General features: G+C 59.5%; 1 protein-coding gene across 1 annotated transcript in view; it reads left to right on the top strand.

Annotated features, from left to right (window-relative positions):
- The first annotated feature begins 15,762 nt into the window (after positions 1-15,762).
- NFATC2 (nuclear factor of activated T cells 2) overlaps positions 15,763-25,703 on the top strand; it is an 89,832-nt gene continuing 79,891 nt past the window's right edge. Inside the window, exon 1 of the mRNA XM_056109505.1 lies at positions 15,763-15,892. Coding sequence (XP_055965480.1) covers positions 15,763-15,892 — 130 coding nt within the window. The remainder of the gene's footprint in view (positions 15,893-25,703) is intronic.

The following is a 25,703-nucleotide window of genomic DNA, read 5'->3' as shown; positions in this document are numbered from 1 at the left end:
GATTGTTCAGCTCTGCAGCAGGACCTGGGTGGCCAGGCGAACTTAATGGCTTCTGAGGACTTGAAACGTGCCCACGGCTGTGAGGCTTTGGCGGTTTTGATGTGAACCTGGTTACATTGTAGCACCGGCCCTTGGCTGCCTGAATTGGCCCAGACACCACAGTTCATGGGGTGATGGATGGTTTCGGGGTGACTCTGCAGGAGTTGGGGCGCAGGGGTATGAAGACCCTCGCTCAGGGTTGGCACACAGTGGGCACGGAGCTCGCCTTGCTGTGAGTAGCCAGTATAATCGGGCTTATGAACCGGCTTGTCCCACCCTTTTTCTTTTTTTGGGGGGGGGTCACACCGAGCGATGCTCAGGGGTTACTCCTGGCTTTGCACTCAGAAATTACTCCAGGTGGTGCTTGGGGGAACATATGGGATGCTGGGAATCGAACCCAGATCGGCCGCGTGCAAGGCAAACGCCCTCCTCACTGTGCTATTGCTCCAGCCCCTCCTTTCTCGGTTTTAATGAAGACATCAAGCCCAGTATCCCAGGAAGTGCCTCCATATCGGTCAAGCGGGGACAGCAGAGCCCCCCGGGCTTGACTCAGATTAGCGGGGAGAGCATGCGCCCTCGGTGCCCTGAATAGTCTCCTTTGCCGCCTTCACATACACTAGCAGGCCGGCCCCCTGCCCTCCTGGTGCCTCGACTTCCCTCCTGGGACGTAGGGAATGAGGGGCCTTTCCTGGCACGGAGCCCGCACAGAATTCTGGGTAAGCGGTCAGGGTCACTGGGCATGGTAGGAGGCAGGCCGGGCTGCCCAGCACAGGGGTCCAGCCTGCTTTTTGTTTGATTATTTTGGGCCACGTTCAGCAGTGCTCAGGGCCTTCTCCTGGCTCTGTGCTCAGGGATTAGTCTTGGTGGGCTTGGGGGACTCTATGGGGTGTCGGGGATTGAACCTGGGTGAGCCGTGTGCAGGGCAAGTGCCCTCCCCGCTGGACTATGGTTCTGGCCCCTTGGAACCGGCTTTGGGGTGAGTTCGGTAGAAGTGGCTGGGATATCCTGGCCTCCGAGGGGCCTCATGCAGGCAGAGACCCCCTATGGGGCTGCTCAGGGGGGGGTCCCCCAGAAGGAGCCAGCTCCTTGCACATGGCTCCAAGTCCCAAGCCCTGTCAGCGGTGAGAAGTAGAGGGTACTGAGTCACAGTTTGGAGGGGGGCGCAGAAGCGCCCTGAGTGCAGTGTGGGGGTCTTGGGCCTGTGGCCGGGTCTGGGGGGCATCCCCGGGACCTCGCTGCAGTGGCCGGCGGAGTTCACGACATCCCTTCCCGTGATTTTCCTGTTTATTCAGAGCGCGTGTAAACACATTGGTTGCCTGGTTTCCGCGTCTTTGACCATTTCATTCTCCGGGAGCATCACTGGAAACCTAGGGTTTTCTAAATGAATCTAAAAATAAAATCTGCCGTGGGGGGGAAAAAAACCTCTCGGAGAGTTGACACCGGCAGTTTCTCTCTCCTCTTCCTCCCTGCCAGTCCTAAAGCCCCCCCAAATCTGAGCAGTGAGAGACCCCCCCGGGGGACTCGAAGCCCCCTTCTCACCCGACCCCCACTCTCCTGGGCGCTGACCTCTCTGGGGTGGGGGCAACTTTGTCTAAAGGCACCCCCTCCCCACCTCCAGGAAAAGGGGCGTCTTGGGGAGCCGGGGGACCCTGCGGGGTCCTGGTCGCGCGCCCCCCCCCCGCCCGCCCCCCCTTCCCTGCCCACCCGCGCCAGCCCCGGCGTGGACACTCGCTGCCCCCACCCCCGCTCCCTGACTCGGCTGGAACAATCGGGGACTTGTGCTGGCGGCCGAGGGAGCCACGGAGCTGGCTGGCCGCGGAGGAGGCGACGTCATGGATTCCTGAGTGTGTGAAGTTTGCAGGAAAGCCCTTAGTTTTGGAGATGGCCGGGATCCAGGGGTTTCCATGGCGCTGGATAAACAGGAGGAAACAGTGAGGGAATCCCGTTATTTTACTGCATTGAAAGCCTATAAACACGGAGCGCGGGGAAGGAAGTCGCGCTCCCTGGCGAGGGAGCCGGAGCATGCTTGAGAGAGGGCGCCCCTCGGCTCCGCGCCCCGCGCCGCATCCCCGCCACATGCAGAGACACGCTGCGACCCGCCGGGGGCTCTGCCACCCGCTCCGCGTCATGGGGTCTGCGGACCAAGGTAACCGCCTCGCCCTGCCCTTCCCCTGCCGCTCTTTGCCGGGCTGAGGTCGCGGGGAGGCCCGGGGACCCCCGGGCGCGCAGGGCGCGCGTGGCCGGAGCCGGGATGCGCGCGGAGGGGACCCCGGACCCGGGCGCGCGCTGCGCGGGCGGAGGGGTGGCAGGACCGTCCCGCGGACGGAGGACGGACCCCCGCCCCCGCCGCCCCGGGGTCCCCTCTGCGCAGGACCCCAGGAGGGGTGCTCGCTGCTAACCCTGGCTCACTTAACCGTTTCCGCGCTCGGCTTGGGGCCGCAGGCGCGGGCAGCTGGACCACGACTTGGGACCGACGGTCCTGAGCGTTGGTCCGACGCTTGAGCTTCGCTTTCCCTTTTTTCTCTCCGAAAGCAGGCTTGGCATTGGGCTCTAGACTCGGCGGAGTCGCTTTTGAGCAGTCACCGGGCGCGGATTCTTGGGGACGTTGTACCCTATTTCGCGTTTTTCCCCCCTCCCGCCTGCTTTGTATGTGCGTGCGGGCGAAGTGCCCCGTCTCAGTCCCCCTGAAAAGCGCGCGGGGATCGTCCGCTCCTGTCCCGGGGCTGATTTCCCCCACGTCGCTGAGTTTCTGCCTCCGTTCCCCCTGTGCGGCACCCACATTTGGAGTTAGACCCCCCCACCCTGGGAATGATGAGACCACTTGGTTTTCCCACCCGGGAGGAAAGGGAGAGCATCTGAGTCCCCTCAGAAAAGGTCCCGTCTGCTGGGGATTGGCAAGGGGCTCCAGGTGGATCATCTTTAAAAGTAGAACCCGGGCAATGAGACGTCTTATTCCGGGGGGGGGGGGGGGCGGGGTGCGCCACCCCCCCGGGACAGAGACGCAAGAGTTAAGTGAGGGAGCTGGCAGGGGGGAGGAGTTAGTCTCCTGTCTTTAAACCCGAGTTGAATGTAGGTTTTGTGCTCTGCGTGGCTGATTAAAAGTTCTGAGGGGGGCGTTGCTGGGGGGTGGGTGGGGGTGGGGGTGGATGACAGCTTCAGTAAATAAACCTGAGGCTTGTGTTTTTTTTTTTTCTTGAAACCAGAGTGAGGAGCCGGGTGCCTTCCCTTAACGTGAATGGTTTATTTCATCACAGTAAATCCCAGTGTCACAGATTTTGAGTTTTGCTTTGCACTTCTGAAAGCGAGACGGTGCCAACACTTAGAGTGTTTTAACTGGAGCCAGTTTTTTTTTTCTCTTCTCTCTCTTCTCGGCCAGCGGTCAAGCTTATGAAATAATGTCTCTAAAAAAAAAAAAACCCTAGTATCATACCATCTGTGGAAATGATGGTCTCAGATAGACAGCAGGGACCTGATGGGGAGGACAGGCTTTCACTGTGTCATTGGCGGCTGGGCGCAGAGCGTGTGAAGAGGCTTAGGGCTGGGCTGCCCAGGGCAGTGACGCCAAGCTGAGCTCTTGGTCAGAAAGGGACGGAGTTGGGACAGAACCTGGCGCGTTTGTCTTCATGAGAAATCTCACATACACCTCAGATCTGATGGGCGCACCCCCGTCTCGCCTACAGGAACTCTTCCCCACACCCCTCCCTCTGTCTCTCGGAAGTGTGTGAATGTGGTCACTGTGTGCACGCCTCTCCCCAGGCGCGCTCGTGGCTAAGGGACTTGGGAATGCGTGTGCAAAGCGTGTGTGCAAGCATGTGTCAGACTTGCCCCCGGGGAGGCTGCAACTCAGCCCCGGGGCAGAGGATCCCGGCACGCAAGCCCAGCCCCGGAGGCAGCTGGTCTGGGAGATGCTTCAAGTGGGCCCTGCCTGGGGGCTCTGGCGGAGAAGCCAGATGCCTCTGTAAGCCCCAGAACCACCAGTAGCCGAGGCACGGAGCCAGGGGAAGGGGGCCCCCTGGGCGGGGTCCCACGCAGCCAATAGCAATATTTGCACGGTAAGAAAACCCTGCAGCCTTGGGTTGAGGCCCTGGGAAAAAGCGAGGAGGAGCGGGAGAGAGGTGTGCAGGGTTTTATCTGAAGTGGGATGATGGAAAGTATTTCAGAAATAAGCGGAAAGGCAGGGTGAGCACCGCTCCGCCCAGACCCAGCCACCCGCTCTCGGCAGGGGGACTGGGTTTCTCCTGGGTCACAATGCCCGGGGCAGGCGGGGATGGGGGGTGGGGGTGGGAGTTCCTCGACCTTGTCACTTGCCAAAGCCTCTGTTTCCACATCTGTGCAATGGGTCCAGTAACAACCCCCCTCTTACAGGACTGCTAAAAAAAATTCTGTGAGACATGTGAGGCTTGTTGAAAAATCCAGTCCTAGGGGCTGGAGAGATAGCACAGCGGGTAGGGTGTTTGCCTTGCACGCGGGCGACACAGGTTCGATTCCCAGCATCCCATATGGCCCTCTGAGCGCCAGGAGTAACCCCTGTGCATTGCCGGGTGTGACCCAAAAAAGCAAAAAAAAAAAAAAAAAAATCCAGTCCTAACCCACTCCCAGCGGCAGAAACACAAGTTGCCTTTCACTGTACAAGAGATGCAAAACTCTTCTTATCTCAGTAACTGAGATAAGAGAAATGGGATTTCATGGCAAACATTCTTCTTAGGATTTTTTAATTTAATTTTTTTAATTGAATCTCCATTTTTTTTGAGACTTGTTGTTACTGTGTTTGGCATACTGAATAAAAAAAAAATGGAGACATTACTGGGCCCGCTCGAGCAAAATCGATGAACAACGGGAGGACAGTGACAGTGTTTAATTGAATCACTATAAGGTCGGGTTTCAGTCATACAGTATTCCAACAACCAATGTACATATTCTCTCCACCAATGTACATCTCCCACCACCAATTCCCCAGGTTTTCCCTCCTGCCACCCTCCCCTAGATTCTCTCTCTCTCTCTCTCTCTCACTCTCTCTCGTGGTCGCAATACAGATACTGAGATACTAACTGAGAGGTTATCCTGTTTGTTCCTTTACCTCTTTTCAGCATGCAGTTCCTATCCAGAGTGACCATTTCCAACTCTCTTTGTCATAGCGGTCCCTTCTCTACCCCAACTGCCTTCTCCCCCAGCACCTGAGGCCGGCTTCCAACCGTGGACCAATCCTCCTGGCCCTTGTTTCTACTGCCCTTGGGTATCAGTCTCATCACTGTCACTGTCCTCCTGTTGTTCATCGATTTACTCGAGCGGACCCAGTAACGTCTTCACTGTGACAATTGTTACTGTGTTTGGCATCTCGAATACGTCACAGGGAGCTTGCCAGGCTTTGCCGTGAGGGCGAGATACTCTCAGTAGCTTGCCAGGCTCTCTGAGAGAGGCGGAGGAATTGAACTCGGTCAGCCATGTTGGCTGCATGCAAGGCAAACGCCCTACCCGCTATGCTATCACTCCAGCCCCATCAGTCTCATATGAGAATGTTTTTCATAACCCACAAAAGGGTTACTTTAAACTTAAGGGGCTGCTGGGTGGGGTGGAGGGTCACAGCCTGGTTGTCGTAAGGGCTCAATTTCTTCATCTGTCCAAGGGGCTAATATGAGAGTAGGCTGGGGGTGGAGAGATAGTTCAGTGGTTAGGGAGCTTGTGGCTGGCTGGCCCTGGTTCAGTCCCCAGTACCAGCTGCATTGCAATCTCTCTCCCCTCCCCCGAACAACGCCTCCCAGTGTCAATCTTGGGTCCCTTGTATTCAGTCTTTGACTGAGAGATCTAGGGAAAACACAGTGAAATTCAGAGAGTGCTGGGTGCTGGGTGCTGGGTGCTCCAGCCTCTCCACGGTGCCTGCTGGTGCCGCCTCCAGTACTCTCAATCTCTGCTGTTGATGTTGGGGCCAGTGAGGGGCTCTGTGGGTCTGTGGCCAAGTCTGGCTCGGGGCAGCTGGGGTCCTGTTCATGGTGGGCACTGCCTGCCTGGAGGGGCCGAGGCCTCGTTCCAGGTGCTGTCCCCCTGGGCCAGTTGCATGCACAATCAGTGCTGGAACTGTTGTCTCTGTCAGTGAGGGGGGAGAGCACAGAGGGCGGCGCCTGGCTGGTGCGGGCAGAGCTCCAGCTGTGCCCTGGGGGTCCCTGGGCTGGTAAACGTGCACCTAGTCATAGTTGTCATTGTCATCGTCGTCGTCGGTGAGGTAAGGACCCCGGGAAGAGCCGAGCCTGGGCTCTTTTCCCAACTCCTGCGAGACTTGGGACACAGGGCACTGTGTCCCATCATGAACAACAGGGGAACTGAGGCAGTCGTTGATGTATGGGGTTTCCTCTCCCAACAGCGGGGAAGCAGGAGGCTGTGTGTCTGAGAGAGGCCTGGCCTGTATAAGCCACCAGGGGGCTCTGAGGGTGGTGCAGTCTGTCAGCTGGGGACACCTCCTCTGGGGTGCCCTCCTGGCTCCCCAGTGGCCCCTCCTCCAAGGAGCCCTCCCAGACTTCTCTCAGAACTTCTGAGGACACTCACTTGCTTTCCTAAAAGAATTTCTGGTCAGATCCCCTTGATGGAACTTGAGGCCCCTGAAGGACCCTGTCCACTTCCAGGGCACTCAGCGGGGGGGTGAGGGGGCGGCTCCTGGGTGAGGGTGTGTCCCCCAAAGTGGCAAACAGTTTGTGGTTTGAGGGATTGCTCAGGGCTTGACTCTGCAGCATGCCAGCTGCATGACCTCGGGCAATTCTCCCTGCTTCCCTGCCTCAGTTTCCCCACTGTGCAAAGCACAGGGAGATTGCCTGATGGCCCAGGGCCCCACCTGGAATCTGGGGAGACTCCAGGGGGACGTGAGGGGGGACAGTGAGTCCACACCTGGCTGGCCAGTCCTGCCTCTGTCGCATCCCCCCTCCCCACCCCACACTGTCATGTCCGACATGTCCGCCGTCCTCTCCTGGACATGCGTGTCCGAGAGAAAGCGCCGTGCTCCGGGCTGTCCCTCTCCCAGGGAGGTGCTGGGTCTCCATCGTGCCAGGCCAGCAGCAGCCTCGGGTCCGACCCCCCCCTCCCGACTGCCTGGGCCCCTGATCCCGCCCCCCCGCTCCTGCTGGCCACTATGGGGGCCGCTTGTGCCCGCGGGCCCCGGGTGGGTGATGGAGGTGAAGCCGTGTCTGTGCTTGGGGCCCCATGGCAGACCTCACTCGGGAGCCCCTGGTTGCCCCTGACCCTGCTCGGGGGACCCCAGCGGCGTCCTCCCAGGTCCCCCACGGGGTGCTCCTGCCTCTGTGTCATGGTCAGGACGGGCCAGAGGCACCAGGGGGCTCACGAGAGCCAGTCCATCCACATGGCTCCGGGGATGGCCAGGCCCACTGCCCAGCCTGGCCCTGGGCTGTCTCCATCGAGCTGTCACTGTCCTCATGTCCCCAGGGCCTGGCTCCGCAGCATGCCAGCTGCACGGCCTTGAGCAATTCTCCCTGCTTCCCTGCCTCAGTTTCCCCACAGTGCAAAGCACAGGGAGACTGCCTGGGGTCCCAGGGCCCACCTGGAATCTGGGGAGAGGTCCCTGGGGTTACTCTGCACGGCCAAAGGGTCAGATAAATGCAGAGGGCTGCGTCCTGGGGGTCCGCGGTGTATGGGGGGACGCGGACCAAGGTGGGCAGATGGAGACTCGCTGAGGCCCCCCTGAGAATGTGGACGTGGGGTCTTACCCTCCCCCAGGCCTTCCTGCCTTCCCCGTCACACGGAGTGCCCCGTCCCTCCTTTTCTGTCCCCCAGCGCCACAGAAGGTCACTGATGGCTCAAGCTGCGGACCCCGTGTCTGCTTTCCTCAGGCCCCTCCCGGTGTGGGGTAGCTCGCCTCGGCCAGGGGTTTGGGAGCTCCAGGTCAGCTCTGGGCCCACAACCTGATGGGGACCTCAGGGGAGCCGGGGATCCTGTTCTCCCCCAGTGCCCCTTAGCCAGTAGTACCCCAGGGCGCTCAGCCTGCCTGCCTTCCTCCCTTCCTCCCTTCCTCCCTTCCTCCTTTCCTCCCTTCTTCCCTCCCTCCCTCCCTTCCTTCCTTCCTTCCTTCCTTCCTTCCTTTCCCCCCTTCTTCCCTCCCTCCCTCCCTCCCTCCTTCCTTCCCTCCCCTCCCTTTCCTCCCTCCGTCCCTCCTTCCTTCCTTCCTTCCTTCCTTCCTTCCTTCCTTCCTTCCTTCCTTCCTTCTAAGTTTCCCTCCCTCCCTCCCTCCCTCCCTCCCTCCCTTCCTTCCTTCCTTCCTTCCTTCCTTCCTTCCTTCCTTCTAAGTTTCCCTCCCTCCCTCCCTCCCTCCCTCCCTCCCTGTCTTAAACACTGACAACCTCCACGCGGGTCCTCTTCACCGCGGCCCGCCCCACGCCTGGTGCCAGCTTCCTCGGCCACCCCAGACCTTGTTTCTTGCATTCATTCTGGTTTGGGGAACGTGTCTTGCAAATATGATTCCTCTGGTGACTGAGTTGTGGGTGGCCCCCTGGGGACCCTCCCACCAGCCTCGCCTCCTTCCTTCATCTCTCGGCCCCGCTGCGAGCACCCGGGCCGGTCACCCCGGCAGAGGCGTGGACAGGAAACGGGCAGAGCGTTTCTTCCAGCCCGTAACCCAGAGCGTTTCTGGACCTGTGAAGCAGGGTCGGGTTTATCATGGCTTGTCGGGAGGGACGTGCTAGGGGCCGGGGCCGTGTGCCACCCACAGGCCTGGCAGGACCCAGAGCCCTATGGGACTGTGTCATCTGCGGCTCTTGGGGCATTGGAGACGGTACCTCCGAGCAGAGTGCCAAGTTTCAGGTCTCTGTGGCGTGACCCCTGCGGACCAGCGGGTCTCAGGGGCTTGAGGGCAGCCCCGACGGCCCCTCTAGCCCGCAACCCCCACTGCTCCCCAATATCAGTGTCTGGCTGAGTTTCCAATCAACAGATATTCTGGTACAAGCTGTTTCAACCCTTTTCACAGATGAGGAAACCGAGACACTCAAAGGTCAGGGGACTTGCTTAAAGGTCCCGAGTGAATGAGCAGAAAAACCCAAATTGCACCGTGGGATCCCTCCAGATCTGGGGAGATTCCTGATTGTACAAAGGTTCCCATGCCTCATCTTCACACGTCAGGGGCGAGGGCTGGCCCCTGGGACGGTCACCTTGGCTGGGCTTGGGTTCCACCACTGGATTTGCACTTAGCGATCTTGGCACAATGACCTCATGAGTTTATTTTCTAGAACAGTCTGTTTAATCATTTCTCTCTCTTGTTTCATTGGGGGGACCTGCTCATGGATCTGTACTCGGGACTTGCCCCTGGCGGTGCTCAAGGGACCACGTGGTGCCCAAGATCCAGCCTGAGACCCCCCCCCAGGCAAACCAGACCATCCCCCTGACTTCTCTCTCCAGCCCAACTCCTAAAACTTGCCAGGTGCCGCCTGTCTTTGCCGGAAGTGGCGAGTGGCACAGAATGTTGTTTGTGGATGACAACAGGCGTGACAGTCACCTGAGGGGGCTGCAGGCTTCCCTGGACACGCCCGGCTCCATCAGAGCCGGAGCACCCGGCTGCCCTCAGGGCCACCTAGTCTGTGAAGCAGACACGTGTCCCTGCGGCCAAGGGCCTTCCCTGCTGAGGAGGGGAAGGGTGGTCACAGCTGTCCAGACACATGGAGGGGAGGGAAGGGGCCGGAGCTGGACTTGTGGGGTGAGTCAGGGAGGCACTCTCCTAAGGCATGATTGGTGAGCTAGGAAGAAATGGGCACCAGCCTCCGCAGGTGCAAAGGCCCTGGGGTGAGTTAGTCCTCTGTATTTCTGATAATGGGTAGCCAGTGAGAAGGGGAAATAGCAGATGACACCCAAGGGGAATGGGGTGGGAGCTGTTTGAGAGGGTGTGGGCTTTGCATTTAATCCTGACCCGATGGGCAGCTGCAGCTGGTGGGGGGCTTACCAGGGGCACTTGTGGGAAGGGGGTCTCTGCTGCTACGTGTCAGGACCCAAGGGCAAGGGTGTCATATCACTGGGAGGGGATGGAGGGAAGGAAGAACAGTGCCACTGGGACAGAGCTTGAGTCGGGGCGGTCTGGTTTGCATTTGGAGGTGAGGAAAAGAGAAGAACCTTGTGTTGGATCCGAGCGCGGGGTCCGAGTGGGCCAACATTTGAGCTGGACGGTGGGAGAGGAAATGAGATTTGTCTGGACAGGGTCACTGGGAGACGCCTGTGGACACTGCACAGAGGTATCGGGCGATGTCAGAGCAGACCTTCAGAGGCTGGAGAGAGAGCTCAGGGGTAGAGCACCCGTGGGGCCTGTGCCACCACCGGGGGGCCCCCTAGCCCCGCCAGAAGTGACCCCTGAGCACAGAGCCGGGAGTCAGCCTGAGCTCAGCTGCCTGTGGCCCCTGAGCCAACCAAACCCAACGCAGAATTGGGATTCCAGCAGGGAGGGCCAGGCTGGGGAGGAAGACGAGTCTGGGGTGGAGGAGACAGAACCAGGGTTACGGGCTCCTTCGTTTGATCCTGGCGCCGTGGAGAGCCCCCGAGTCCCACTAGGCACTGTCCCTGGATCCCTGGACACTGCTGGAGGCCTCGAGCACTGCTCGGGGGGGGGGGGGCTGGGTACCCAGACACCATGGGCCCCAGCATGAAGAGCCAGCCTGGTTGGTTGGCTGAAAACTGCCGTGGGGAAGGGGGGGCCCTGAACATGCTTGGGACACCTGCCCCCCAAGAACAGGAATTTCCCCCCTAGATCTAGGAGGTAGAAAGGAAGGCAGACAAGAGTGGGGTGCCTCCAGCACCAACTCGGGGGGCCCCTAGGGTCATGTGGGAATCCCCTGGTCGGCCTTCCTGTTCCTTGCGTTCAGCTGGGGGGCCGTGTCATGTGTCACTTGGGAGGAGGCCAGAGAGGGGAGGCAGGGAAGCAGGGTGGTCCCCAGGGACCCGCCGGGCCCCCCATTTTCCTCCAACTCCTGCGGGCAGGACTCACAGGACCCCTAATTCCTTTTCCTGCCCTCACGTCTGCCCCTGCAGGGTCTCCTTCCCGAGGACCCGGAAGAGTGGTTCAAGGATCCAGGACAAGGGGTCAGAGAGATAGTCCAGTGGGCAGGGCGTTTGCCTTGCACATGGTTGACCTGGGTTCGATCCCCGACATCCCTGATGGTCCCCCGAGCTCCACCAGGAGTGATCCCTGAGTGCAGAGCCAGGAGTAAGCCCTGAGCATCGCCTGCTGTGGCCCCCAAAGAAAAACAAAACAAAGGACCCAGAGACTTCTTGCCTTGCAGTGTGCTGCAGCCCTGTCACCCGTCACCCCGTTACCCCGACACCCCATCCCCCTCGTCATCCCGGCACCCCGGCAACCTGGCCCCTCATTCCAGGCTTCTCTCTGCTGAGCTTCCAACCTCAGCCTTCCTGTGGCCTCAGGACCTTGGTCTGCACCACGGGCCTGGCACCTCCGGGCCCAACTAACTGCCACTGAGCCCGCGGTCTCAGCTGAGGAGCGCTCCCCTCCCGCCCCCAGGAGGACCCCAGTCCTCTGCCTATCTCAGCCTCCCGGCCCGTCGGCGCCTTTCCCCAGCTGGTTGCAGTATCCCGTTCTGCCCTGTGGGGGCGCTGTGGAGCTAAGCTGCCTCCCGGGCCAGGGTCAGCGCCGGCCGCGGTGCCCAGGCTGCCTGGGCGGCTTCTGCACCCAGTGTGGGCGAGGCCACGGGAGGTCAGCTGCGGGACACAGAAGGCCGCCCGCCCGAGCTGCCCGGGCAAGGCCCTCCGCCCCGAGGCCAAGCTTTCTGCCCCTGGCCCTTGCTCCTAAGAACACAAATGATTTCTTTCGGAATGGAGTTTGTCTCTTGCCCCCAGCCCCAAGCCCCCCCTTCAAGGTGACCTTTGGAGAATAAAACCTTCTTATTTCGCACTGTGCTGCAGAGATCCGGCCAGCCCCCGGGTGGCACTTGCTCTGCATCCCGCCCCTGAGGACCTCTGATTGCCTCGGCCCTTGTCATAAAATCCCCCATCCGAGCCTTAAAAACAAAAAGAAAGAAAAGAGCAAATATCTCTCCAGAGCTAGAGGGACGCTCAGTGGGTCGAGCCTGAACTCAGCCTGCAGGAGGCCTGGGTTCACGGTCCCTGGAGTAGCGCCAGGAGCAACCCCCCAGCACAGAGACCCCTGGGGGCGGCTCCCCCATCTTCACTGCTCTGAGTTCCAACAGAGGTGGCTGGAGTCTTCTCTAGAACGTTCTGCAGCATCCTTCCTCAGACTCAAGTTTCTGGACCATTTCATCCTTTCTGTGTAAAGGGATCTTCCCCTTTTCATTTCACCTTCCCGAGTTTCTTAACCCGACGTGGGAGGTGGGAGGAATTGAGGTTCTTGCCCTGAGGTCGGGTGGCCCAGGGAACTCTCAGGGATGAGGACTCTGAAAGAGAAACCGAAGGATCTTATTACACCGGGAGAGTCGGACTCACTTTATCTCTCCATCCCACATTGGAACATCCTTCCATCCTTCTTCCACTCATTCAGCCGTCCTCTGCCAAAGCATTCAGCCAGGGCCGGGGGGTGGGGGGCAGTGCAGGGTTGAGGCACAGCCTTGCACAGGGCCAGTCCATTGGTTCCCACACCGGGTGGTGCCCCCAGCATCGCTGGGTGTAGCCTTGGAGCCTGAGCATTACTGGGGTGGCCAGGTGGTCCTTGGTCCTTCTTATTGTGTCCTCAGGCCTTGCAATGAGCTGCTGGTCCCGTGGGCCTAGTGTCACTGGAGATCCGCACAAAGTCCATCCATATGCTTATCCATCCATCCAGTCTTCCATCCATCCTCCATGGCTATAACAACCCACCCTTCCATCCATCCACTCATCCACCCACCTATCCATCCATCTACCATCGACCCACCCACCCATCCATTCATCCATCCACCCACTCATCCATCCATCCACCCAGCAATCCATCCATCCATCCATCACCCATCATCCATCCACACACCCATTCATCCACACACCCATTCATCCACACACCCATTCACCCATCCAGCCACCCATCTACCCACCCATCCATCCATTCATCCACCTACTTCCCCGTTCCCTGTCTATACGGTGGGAATGAATGAAGTGGTCATGACCTGCATAAGTGAACCTCATAGAATTTTGAATTATTATTATTATTATTATTGGGCTGGAGCGATAGCACTGTGGTAGGGCATTTGCCTTGCATGCAGCCAACATAGCCGACCTGAGTTCGATTCCTCCGCCCCTCTCGGAGAGCCCGGCAAGCTACCGAGAGTATCTCGCCCGCACGGCAAAGCCTGGCAAGCTCCCCGTGATGTATTTGATATACCAAACACAGTAACAAGTGTCACAATGGAGATGTTACTGGGCCCGCTCGAGCAAATCAATGAACAACGGGAGGACAGTGACAGTGACAGTGATTCTTCTTATTAACTTTGGGGACACTGCTGGCAGTACAGGGTGCTAGGGATGGAGCCTGGCGGTCTCTCAAAGCATGTGCTCAACCCCTGGAGCTAAATCCTGGGCCTGAGGTGCTTTGATTCACCAAGGCTGGGTCAATCTTCTGTTTCATTGCCAGCAGAGCAGGGAACAGCTTGGTTGAGAGTTTTACCAAGCCTCGTCAAGAGGCGTGTCCCAAAGTGCCATTATCAGAAGAGAGGGTGATTTGGGGGTGGCCAAACAGCCCCTGTCCACCAGCCTAGAGGCATTTCATCATAATGGGTGGGGATGAGAAGGGGCACGTGACAATGACCCCTAGTTCTTTCCACTCTGTAGTTTTGGGGTTCCAGCGCCTTTGAGTATTTCAGCCTGGGGGCTTGTTATCAGCCCCGAGAATATCCAGCTCCTTTGGGATACTGGGCTCTTGGTGTCCGAGCTGGGCCATGCTGCTGGTGACCTTCGCTGCCAACATTCCTTAGCTACCCCTTAAGAGCCCTAACTGGGCACGACCCACCCATAGCTCCGCTTATGAAAAGAGGATTTCTAGGGAGGAGGGTGCAGAGGGGAGGAGCACAGGCTTTGCTGGTGAGAACCCTGGGTTTGACCCCTGGTGCTGCCTAGTCTCTGGAGCACTCCGGGAGCACTGAGCTGGGAATCATCCTTGAAGACTGCTGAGTGTGACCCCCCACAATCAGAAATAAAGAAATAATTCAGGGGCTGGAGCGATAGCACAGCAGGGAGGGTGTTTGCCTTGCATGCGGTCGACCCGGGTTCGATCCCCAGCATCCCATATAGTCCCCGGAGCACTTCCAGGAGTGATTCCTGAGTGCAAAGCCAGGAGTCACCCCTGAGCATCGCCGGGTGTGACCCAGAAAGAAAAAAAAAGGAAAAAAAATCATCAGGGCCCTCTTGCAGCTCTGACAACCAGAACGCACTTCCCCAAACTCAAAGTTGGCTGATCGCTAATGGGGGGCAGGGTGTGCTGAATTGGCATTTGGGTCTGGAGCCCTGGTCGCGCCCCTGGCCACACACTGGACGCTCCTGATTCTGTGGAATTCTGATTTTTTTTTTTTTTTTGCTTTTTGGGTCACACTCTGCAGTGCACAGGGGTTATTCCTGGCTCTGCACTCAGAAATTATTCCTCCTGGCGGTGCTCAGAGGACCATTTGGGATGCTGGGAATCGAACTCAGGTCGACCACGTGCAAGACAAACGCCCTACCCGCTGTGCTATCGCTCCAGCCCCCTGATTTCTTAAAGCAAAGTGATTTTCTCCAACGCTGACTGTGTATGCGGAGAGTCCTGTCTCCGTGTGGGGCTTCTACCTGACACTCAGATTTCCAGCGGTCTTAGGGGTGAAGGGGTGGCTCGGAGACACCTTGGGGGGGCTCCCTGGCCAGCTGCCCACACGTGGTCACTTTCACAGTCACTTGGGTTCTGCGGGCTCAGTGGGCTTGGAGCAGCCTAGGCCGGAGTTCCGACCCAAGTTCGTGCCTGGGCCGTTCCAAGCACCGTATCTGCCTCGGCAGATCTACTGACCCCACGGCCTTGCACCGCGCGGAGTGGACATGCGGGCTCTCAGGGGGCGTCCCGCAGACTGTTGGAATCAATCCCCTTGAGCGCTTGTTTAAAAACGCGCATTCCCGTGTTTCCTGGCCTGGGGCCGGCGCACAGATGCATGGACAGACGTGGCCGCCCCTGCCAGGCCGCGCAATGTCCAGGACCCTTGCACCTTCAGACGCTTGCGGGACTGGCCAGGCCCCTTCCCAGAGGCCCTCCTGACCCGCGCGGCCGGCAGAGGCCTCCAGCCTTCATCCCGGGGGTCCACCCGGGTAGGGGACGAGGCGGGGGGCTCAGAGGCAAGGCCCCTTTCCATAGTTTGGAGGGCCTGGGGCTCCTTCCCGTGGGGGGCGGGAACCCACCTGGAGGCGGTTGGGGGGGGTGGTGGTTCCAGGGTGCTGCTGGAGACTCACCCCGGCAATTCACCCCGAGGCGGCCAGGGCCGGGGAGAAGGTGCCGGGGCAGGCGACCGACCCGGGGCCCGGCGGGGCGAGGCCAGGCGGGCGCGGGCAGCTGGGCCCGGTTCCCCGCGGCCGGCCCCCGCCCGCCGCGCCCGCCCCGGCCCGCGGCGCCCCGCCCCGGCCCCGCCTCCCGTCCCCGGGGCGCAACAGGTGCCTTCCCCGAGCAGGAAGCCCCGCCGCCCGCTCCGCGCCCCGGCCCGCCGCCGCCCGGCCCCGCGCGCCCCGCGCCCCGCGCCCCGCGCCCGCCACCGCCGCCCCGCAGCCCGCCCGGCCTGCCCGCCCGCCCGCCCGCCCGCGTGCGGCATGGACGCCCTCCAGCCGCAGCCGGACCCCGACGGCGGGGACGGCCCGGGCCGCGAGCCCGGGGGCAGCTCCCAGGACGAGCTGGACTTCTCCATCCTCTTCGACTATGACTATGACTATTTGCTGCCAGGTCGGTGGGGGCCGCCCCCGGCCCGCCCCCCTGCCCAGCCGTGCTGGGACGGGGGTCCCGGGGGGAGTGGACACAGGGCCCCTCTGGGCTCCAGATGTCACATTTCCCCGGGGAGGGGGGGAGAGAGGGTGTCTCCAAGTGTGTGTGGTGGGGCTGCCTGTCCCAGGTGAGAGGGTGGGCAGGAGGCAGGGCCGAGGCCCCCTCTTGTCCTGGAGGGGTCAGTGGTCATTGCTGGGACTCCTCCCGGAGCAGCACTGGTCACCTCGAAGGTGGTGGTGGTCCGGGTTGGGGGTGGGGGGTGGCAGTGTGTTCGGGGCAGAGGGTGAGCGCTGAGGAACGGGCTGGTGGGGGAGGGGCGTGGGGGGGGCTGGGGGGCTTCAGCTGTCAGCGGGGTGGCGGGTGTGGGCAGCTCTGAGGCGCTGCAGTGACGCCCATTTCCTCCCGGGCTCTGCTCTGCAGCGGTAGCGGCTGCTTGGCCCAGGGCCCCCTCCCGGGCCATGTGAGCATGACCCAGAACTCTCTGGGTCCTGGTGCTGGTGTGTGTGTGTGTGTGTGTGTGTGTGTGTGTGTGTAAGGCGCCGGGCCTCTCTGGGAGGGTCCCATGCCAGCTGGCTGGGGCTGTGGGGAGCGGACACGGGGCTCTCGGGTGGCAGGAAGGGGCGCTGGGGACTTCCCGGGCTCACCCCGGCCCATCTCTCATCTCGGGTGTTTATCAGGAGCCGGAGTCAGAGGGAGGAGGGGTCACGTCCCCCCAGCCCCGAACCTCAGTGTATTTTTTGCTGGTTAGCAGGTTGTTCTTGGAAAAAAACAAAAAACAAAAAACAAAACCCCAACCACCAGGCTTCCTGATTCTGTCAGCCCCGGGGGTGGGGGTGGGGGTGGGGGGGCTGGCAGCCCGGTCCTCCCCGCTGGAGCCCGGCCAGCCAGCGTGCGAGAGGGAGCGTGCGAGGGAGCTTGGAGTGACTTCCGAAAACCGGGCACATCCACGCGTGCGGGGGTGGGGGGAGTGAGGGAGGGGCCGCCTTGGGTGCAGCCCCCTGGGATGACCCATCCCTCCCCTCCCCCCGCCCCTACCCAACTGGGGGCTCGAGGCTTCCCCCACGTGGCCCTGGAACTTTCACTTTCCTTCCATCCCGGCCTGGCCTCACCTTCAGGGGGTCCCCCTCCCTTGGGTACCCCGAGCACTGGGTTCCTCAACCTCCAGGATCGGGCCGAGCTGGAAATGATTAGCCGGGAAGAGGCCGGCTCCAGTTGCATCTGGATCCCATCCCCGGCTTTGAAAGGCACAATTAGGAATCGGCCCTCCCTTCTCTGCCGCCGAAGATCAAAGTCATGTTTGCAAGGAACTAATACTTACACCCTTCCAGATTCACAATCAGTGGGGTTTTATTATTTCTCTCTTTCCCTCTGTCTCTCTGTCTCTCTCTCTCTCTGTCTCTCTCTGTCTCTGTCTCTCTCTCTCTCTCAGGGGTGCGGGGGAGATTTCCTGGGAATAGTTTCCAAGCCAAATTGGAGGGGAGGTGCTTTGTATAATTTTTCTTGGCAAGTGGTACCTGGTGGATGCCAGATGGGTGTCTAAATGACCACAGGAAAAACCTGCAATCTTTTTTTTTTTTAATTTTTTAAAGCCCCCCTCTCTCTTTTGCAAAAATTAATAGTCGTTGGTGGGACTGCGCCGGATGTCCAGAAAAGTTGTAAAGATGAGCCGGAGAGCCTGAAATCCCCAGCGCCCCGCGGGGCCTGTGTGTGGGTGCTCTGCCCAGCTGATCCTGACCCAAGTTTGCAAGCAGATGATGCCCGTGTTCTAGGCGGATCTCACCAGCCTTGGGTTTCCTCTGGCGACCGTGGCAATTCGGAGGCTGATTGTCGAAGCTGAGTGGGAGAGATATCCCATGGGGGCCCTCTGGGTATCTTTCTCCCCGGTGGGGGGGGGATGGAGTGATGATTTTGGGGAGAGGGAGGGGCAGTTTCTTCCTGCATCAGACCCGGCATCAGACCTGTGCAGACTGTGGGTGTGGTCTCACTGGGGGCTGCCGCCTGGGGGGACATCTCGGTGGCTTCAGCCAGTGACTCCTTGGGAAGGGGTCTGGCTGTGCTGTGCAGCGGGAGAAGCAGGAGGTGTACCCCTGATTCTGGCCTGGCACTCGGCCGCTCACTGACATCCTGGCTTAGGCCAAGACGGGCCGTGTGAACCCCGAGAGGTTCCTGCAAGAGGTCCCAGCTGGGGGCCTGGCGCTGGCCTCCCCAGATGTTAGTGCGGGCACCCGGGTCTGCTTCCTTGCACACCCCCACTGCACCCCCGTCCTCGCTCACTGCTGGCCTTTGTTCCTGGTAAGGTCAGTGCAGGTGCCCCAGCCCTTTTCCCAGGGAGCCCCACCCACGAGGCAGAGAGGCAGAGGCCTGTTCCTGGGGGCAGAGCAGCTGCATGGGCAGCGTCCCCCATGTCTGCATGTGAGTCTGGGGTGTGGGACCCTCGCTGCTCCCTGGCGAGAGACCCCGCAGCAGATTAGAAGGGGTCGGGTACCACCCCACACTGGAGTGTCACGGATCTGCGTGGCGTGTCGGCGTGGCAGTCAGTCTCCAGACCGGCTTGCTCTAGGCGAGGGGCGCATCATGGCCTCCCCATGGGGTTCACCCACTTAGCCCTGCAGACGGGTCCCCAATCTGAGGCTGGCGCTTTCCACACGCCTTATCTTGGCCCTCGGGGAACGAGGCGAGGTTGGTGGGCTGCCGTGGATTCACTCATCCAGCTTGGCGCCCAGGGGGGCTGGATTGGGAGCCACACCAGGCTGGAGCCCTGCTGGGACCCCAATTGCACCAGTGACTCCCAGGGGTGCACTGTGAGGGTCGGCGCCCTCCCCTCTTCCAACTCACCCATGCACGCGAGCACACCTGGAGTTGCCTCCAGGGGTGGGATGGGGGGTACCTTAGGAGAAGGGGTGTCCTTCCGGCCTGTTTTCTCGAGGGTTTTTATTAGCAGGAGTTATTCCCCGAGTCTTCTCGGCCTCTACGGGAAAGTAGGAATTTCTTCTTGGATCTCTGAACAGGCCGAGTCTCAGTAGATCCGCAAAGAGCGAGCTCTTCTGGGGGCCGGAGCAATAGCACAGTGGGTCGGGCATTTGCCTTGCACGCAGCCGACCAGGGTTCGATCCCTGGCATCCCATATGGTCCCCCAAGCACCACCAGCAGTAATTCCTGAGTGCAGAGGCAGGAGGAACCCCTGAGCATTGCTGGGTGTGACCAAAAAAGAAAAAAAGAGCGAGCTCTTCTGCATGGGATACGGCGTTACTTATTTCTGTACCGTGGTGCTGGCCTGCTTCGTGATGTTTGGGGTTCCTTTCAGCAGGAGTCAGGAGGGCTGTGTCTGGGATGAGCTTTCTGGCGTGTTGTCAGGCTGGGGGTTTATTTCTGTGCTCAGGAGCAAGGTAGGGATAGTGGCGAAGAGAATGTCTTGATTTGTGAGTCTGGGCTGGGGCTCCCGGAAGCCATGTGGCCCTGGGGCCTTGCTGTTCCGTGGCCTGCTGTGCTGTGGACTGTTGTGCATGGCTTCTGTTCCGTGGCCTGCTGTTCCGTGGCCTGCTGTTCCGTGGCCTGCTGTTCCGTGGCCTGCTGTGCTGTGGACTGTTGTGCCATGGCTTCTGTTCCGTGGCCTGCTGTTCCGTGGCCCGCTGTGCTGTGGCTTATTCTGTATTTCTTGTGGAACTTGGGCCATTCACACTTTCTATTTCTGCTGGAGTCAGTTTTGGTCAATTACGTCTTTTTTTCCTCCTTTTCTTCCCCCCCATCCCATCCCTCTCACCAGCTTTGGTTGCAGTGAGTGGGGGTTGTTGCACACCCGGCGCGGTGCGTGTACACATGCTCACACGTGCTCACTCTTCAGCTGTGCTCCTTCCCCACACTTCTCGTGCTTGTGAAGGAGGCGAGGGCGTCCCCCACGGCTGCAGGCTGCGCTCGGCACGCGGGCAAGGTCCTGAGGCTCCAACTCACAGCCTCGCGCTTGGAAGCTTGTGCTTGGCCACGGAGCGACCCCCTGGGTGCTGATAAATTTGTCTTTTGTTTGTTTTTTAGTGTTTCAGTCTTTGGGCCACACTCCGCCGCGCTCGGTGTTTGGCTCTGTGCACAGGGATTCCTGTGTGGTGCCCGGGATGGAACAGGGTTGTGGCAGTATGCCCGCGTTTCCACCCTAAGACGATCTCCCTGGCTCACACATGATGCGTTTTATTTTTATGTATGTATTTATTACTTTTTGGGTCACACCCAGCGATGCTCTGGGGTTCCTCCTGGCTCTGCACTCAGGAATCACTCAGCACTCCTCCTGGTGGTGCTTGGGGGACCCTATGGGATACCGGGGATCAAACCTGGGTTTGGCTGCGTGAAAGAAAAACGCCCTCCCCGCTGTGCTATCGCTCCAGCCCCACACATGATGCGTCTTAAAGACCTTCTCCACCCCATGCCCGCCTCATCACGCAGAATAGACTCGCTGTATTCCCTAGAGCTCCGGTGTGGCCGAGTGAACTCGGGCAGTGACTCACGGCACAGGGGAAGGCCTGGGAGCGATCCTAGACGGGGCGGAAGTCGCGTTCTCGGGCTCGCTCGCCGGCGACTCCCATGCAGTTTTATTTCTCCCATCTGGGCGTCCACTGGGAGAAGTGGGCGTGTTCCGGGGTGCCCTGGCCACCCCCAGACTGGGACTGAGCCAGTGCCCCAGGAGAGGCTGCTTACCTCCCACGTGAGGGAACAGATGGCAGAGTCTTAAATTGAGGGGAGATCCTTCAAATTGAGGGGGGGGGTCACAGCCCTTTGAAAGCTGGTAGAAGCCGGAGCTCCTGTATACCGGGGGCAGGAGGGTCTGTGAATGCGTTGCGTGTCCCTGCGGAGGTGGCCCTGCCACCCCTAATCACCACTGAAGCCATTTCCCGGGCAGAGTGTGGGCCCTGCTGGCAGCCACCCCCAGGGGCCCGCGCCTTCCTCAGGAACACCTGCTCCCTGCCCATCCCCCGGGGCCCCCCTCCTTCCAGCAAACCCTCCCGAAGGCCGGCTTTGTGCCAGCTCCAAGGCGGGGGGACCGCGACATGTTCGATGCGGTCTCCCCCAGGCCAGTGTGGGCACGGAAGCCTGGTAAACAAGCAGGGACGCACGGAGCCGGGATAGAGAGCGTGAGGGTTTTTTTTTTTTTTTTTTTTGGTGCTTACTAAAAATAGCATTGCGCCGTGAGCAGCGGTTTCACATGTGACATTCAGCGCCCTGCTCTGTGTGTCGACTTAGGGACAGGCCTTAATGAGCTTTGTACAAACAGAGTCTAGAGGCTCCCGGTGCAGCTGGAGCAGAGGCAGGAGGGGCCTGGGGACAGCGCGGCCTGCGTTGAGTCGCCTTCTCGTCTCAGGCTTGTCTTCCCGGCGCCCGACCCACCTGAGGTCTGCAAGTCTGGCCGGGAACGTTTTCTTACAGCCTGAGACCGGGCGAGGCCTGGAGCACGTGCCGTGCATGCAAGAGGCCTGGGGTCCGTCGCTGGCACCACCAGGAGTGACCCCTGGGCACAGGGGAAGGACCCCCTAGCCCCAGGTGGGGTGTGGCCCCCAAGCCCAAACAGACAACAAACAAACAGATCCACCCAAACTTGGAAACCGGCTCCACAGTCTCCGCCTCCGCTTGGGGTCGGGGTGCGTCCGAGCACAGATGGGCGTGGGTGGCCACCCCTGGGTGCACGCTAGCTCCAACCTCTCAGGGAGGGCTGACTCGGCTCAGGAGCTTTGCTGAGAGCCATGCAGGGTACGCCCTGACCCCCAGCATTTGGGGATCCCCCACCCGGCCCCAGGACCCCAGCACGACTTCCCACAGCTGTGAGAGCAGTCAGGCTCTCCAGAAACAGCTGCTGACCCCAGCTTTCCCGGGGACCCCAGAAGGCAGTGCAGGAAGTGGGGGGTGGAAAGTCACCCTGTTTCTTTGATACTCGTGCGATCACAGTTGTACCTTCACGACCAACGCCTGGGATTTGCCTTGTTGTAAAAGTTGCAGCGAGAGGAACAGGGAAGGCCCAGGAAGACACAGACCTTCTGCTCTTTCCACCCCAGCGTCTGTCTCCCTTGCCACCCGGGGTCCCTGCTCCCCTTAACCGGGAGCCATGGAGGTGGCAAGTCAGCGCACTTCGTTGGAGCTAGGAATCCTGGCTTGAGGTTCTGACCTGGTTGTCTGCTGACCTGTGCGACCTTGGCCCGCTAAGTGCCTGGAGCGTGGCCAGAGGCGGGCGGGCAGCGGGTCTCTAAGTACACGGTGGCACTTACATAGGTGGGCGGGGCCGTGGCTCTGATGCTCTCCATGGGAGGGCAGGGCCGGCCTGGTGGGCGGGCACAGCTCCCGCTGTGGTATGGTGGGACTGTGTGTCTTAGGTGGGCTGCGACGGTGGTGTGGGTGTCAGTGTTGGTGGAGCTCTTAGCATTGGTGCTGGTGTGGTCGGTGCTTTTGCTGGTGGTGTCGATGGTTAGTGTTGGTAACAGTGTTGGTGTAGTTAGTGTGGTGGCGGTGTTGTTACTGGTGGTGGTGGTGATGGTGTCATTGGTGTTGGTGGCAGTGGTGGTGATGGTGTTAAAAAATGTTGGTGGTGATGATGTTATTGGTATTGGTAATATTACTGTTGTTGATGGTGTTGTGTAGTGTTGTGGTGACAGGATTTGCGGTCAGAGGACTTCCTCCCTCCTGGCATATTCCCTGAGCTCCACCCTGGTTTCTTTCCATCAAATCCCAACCCTGTAGTATTTTATTAACAGATTGGCCTGTAGCACTCAAAGATAAAGACTCAGAAAATCAAAGACCAGCATGATGGTGGTGACGGTGTTGGTGATGGTGTTGGTGCTGGTGGTGCTGGTGTTGTTGTTGGTGTTGTTGTTGGTGGTGCTGGTGTTGTTGGTGCTGGTGGTGCTGGTGTTGTTGGTGCTGGTGGTGATGGTGTTTTTGGTGATGGTGTTGTTGGTGCTGGTGGTGATGGTGTTGGTGGTGGTGTTGGTGGTGATGGTGTTGTTAGTTGGTGGTAATGGTGTAGGTGGTATTTTTGGTGCTGGTGGTGATGGTGTTGTTGGTGACGGTGTTGTTGGTGCTGGTGGTGATGGTGTTTTTGGTGATGGTGTTGTTGGTGCTGGTGGTGATGGTGTTTTTGGTGATGGTGTTGTTGGTGCTGGTGGTGATGGTGTTTTTGGTGATGGTGTTGTTGGTGCTGGTGGTGATGGTGTTGGTGTTGGTGTTGGTGGTGATGGTGTTTTTGGTGATGGTGTTGTTAGTTCTGGTGGTAATGGTGTAGGTGGTATTTTTGGTGCTGGTGGTGAGGGTGTTGTTGGTGATGGTGTTGGTGGTGCTGGTTCTGGTGTTGGTGAAGGTGTTGTTAGTGCTGGTGGTGTTGGTGTTAGTGTTGGTGGCTTTTAGCATTGGTGGTGATGTTGGTTTTGGTCGTGTTGGTGTTAGTGGCCTTCCAGGCCTCTCCCAGATCCCCGTTTTCAGCTACTTTGGCTCTTTGGAGCCGCATCTTGGCCCCGGTCTTTGGGGAACTGAGGGTGGTGTGAGCGTGGCATCAAGAGTCCCTGCTGTTCGTGGGCTGTGTGGCGCCACCGTGTCACCCATACACATGCTGTGCGTTCAGGGCCAATGTTACAGACCCACCTTTGGCCCCGCCTCAGCCCAGCATGGAGTGGTTCCTCAGTGTCTGGCCTGTGACTGCTGTGGTCGGGGTGGGGGGTCTTGTCCTGGCCCCTTGGGACGCCTGTGTCAGGACCCGGAGGCAGCAGCCCCCAGGAGCTCAGTATGAGCTGCCTTGTGGTTTCTCCCCACAAAGGGACTTCCTCCTCCTCCCCTTACACCCTCCTCCTCCTCCTCCTCCTCCTCTCACCTTCCCTCCCCCACCAGCACCGGAAATAGCCACAGGCAGAGTTTTGGCCCAACTCAGCTTTCCTGGCTGGTGGCTGGAGGTGGGAGGTTCCTGTCCCCAAACTGAGCTCAGTGCAAGGCTCAGTCCTTCAAGGGACAGTGAGTGCTGAGCCCATATGTCACCCCTAGGGCGAGAGGAAGGCTCTGGACTTTCTTCTTTCTCCCAAACATGGAAAGAAGAGCTTGTGGCATTATTCACTCCACTGCCCAGCGCCAAGGGTCAGGGACCCAGGCCAGAGGACTTCCTCCCTCCCGGCTATTCCCCAAGCCCCACCCCCCCATTTCTTTCCATTGAATCCTAACACGAGAGTATTTTATTAATAGATTGGCCTGTGGCACTCAAAGATAAAGCCTCAGAAAATCAAAAACTAGCATGAAACCTAAAATGAATTTTATAATCACTTCATCTCCAAGGTTTGGAGTTAAAATGTCTTGTTCTTTTTTTTGGGGGGGGGGAGGAATGAGGGGAAGGGGGGAATTCCCAATGGTGCCCAGGGCTTATTCCCAGTTCCTGCTCAGGAATCAGTCCTGCCGGTGCTTGGGGACCCTGTGTGGTGCCAGGCACCAAACCTGGGTCAGCCACATCCAAGGCAAGTTAGCCCTCTCGCCGTGCTAGTTCTCTGGTCCTCTTATCTTTTTCCTGGTTAATTTGCCTGAAACAAGAGCAACACCAAGTGCTCGCCTGTTCGTGAGACCCGGCCTTCCCTGTTCCTTCAGAGCAGCCTTGTCAACTTCCGTTCTGTTCACCTGAGAGAACAAGGCCCCTTCCCGGGGCATCTCTGCCCAGCTGGGTTCCCTCAGCCACACCCTTGTGGGGCTTCTCCTCGGCCCCCTGGTTTCCCATCAACTAGCATCTGTGCCAGAATCTGTGCCATGTTAGCCGGGACCCGTCCCTGCTTTTTCCCTCTGCCAAAGCAGCCTGTCAGAGGGGGTGTCGAGAGAGCCCAGGGCAGCACCGTGGAGCTTCCTACCTCCACTTCCCGGAATTGGCCTCTAGAGACTTTGGCTGACTCAAATCTGGGCATCGGGGGAAGGAGGGCCTTCTCCACAGGGCCTTTTCAACAAATTCAGGTGACTTTTTTTTTTTTTTGGTCACATCCGGCGATGCTCAGGGGTTACTCCTGGCTCATGCATTCCTGGCGGTGCTCGGGGGACCATATGGGATGCTGAGAATTGAACCTGGGTTGGCTGCATACAAGGCAAACACCCTACTCGCTGTACTACTGCTCCAGCCTCTCAGGTGGCTTTTCAATGAATCTCCGAAAGCCAGCTTTGCAGAATGTTAAGTTAGCTTCTCCTGGTTGCGCTTCCTGGAGGGAAGAAGGTGGTTAGTGCTTCAGAGCCCAGGGTTTAGGAAGGTCCTGATCATAACTGGTGGAGCTTGTCTGCAAAGGCAGAGAGAAGGAGAGTGTTCAGCCCCAGGGCCTCCCCGTTACTCTTGGGATGACAGCCAGGGGCAGTTTCTCCGCATGATGCCCGGGCGAGTGCAGGCCTGATATCCCCCTCACAGCCCGTGATATCACCTCTGTGGCCAGGGAGGACGAGCAATGCTGTTAATGACCTGCACTGGCGGGGTCCCCTGATCCAGGGTGCTGGGCCCCAGGAACACGGCCCTGCAGGGCAGGCCCCAGGGGAAAGTCTTAATGAAGAGGAGCCTGCCAGCCAATGTGGAATTTGTTTTCAATCTCTGCCCAGGCTGAGTGGGACATGGCCCGCGGTCCGTGAGGGGAAGTTTCCACTTGGCGTTTGAGTGGAACGAAAGAAAGGTGGAAATCCGCTGTGGTAGGCTGAGCCAGGCAGGGCGTTGGGACATTGGTGTCAGGACGAGGAGGGGTCAGGGCTGAATTGGTTTGAGCACCGTTTCTTCTGGGGCCATGCTCAACTGTGCTCAGGGCTTAAT

The sequence above is a fragment of the Sorex fumeus genome, unplaced genomic scaffold (assembly GCF_029834395.1).
Source record: "Sorex fumeus unplaced genomic scaffold, SorFum_2.1 ptg000274l, whole genome shotgun sequence".
Classification (NCBI taxonomy): Eukaryota; Metazoa; Chordata; class Mammalia; order Eulipotyphla; family Soricidae; genus Sorex; species Sorex fumeus.
The sequence above is the reverse complement of the archived record's forward strand: the minus strand, read 5'-3'. Positions and strand labels throughout refer to the sequence as shown.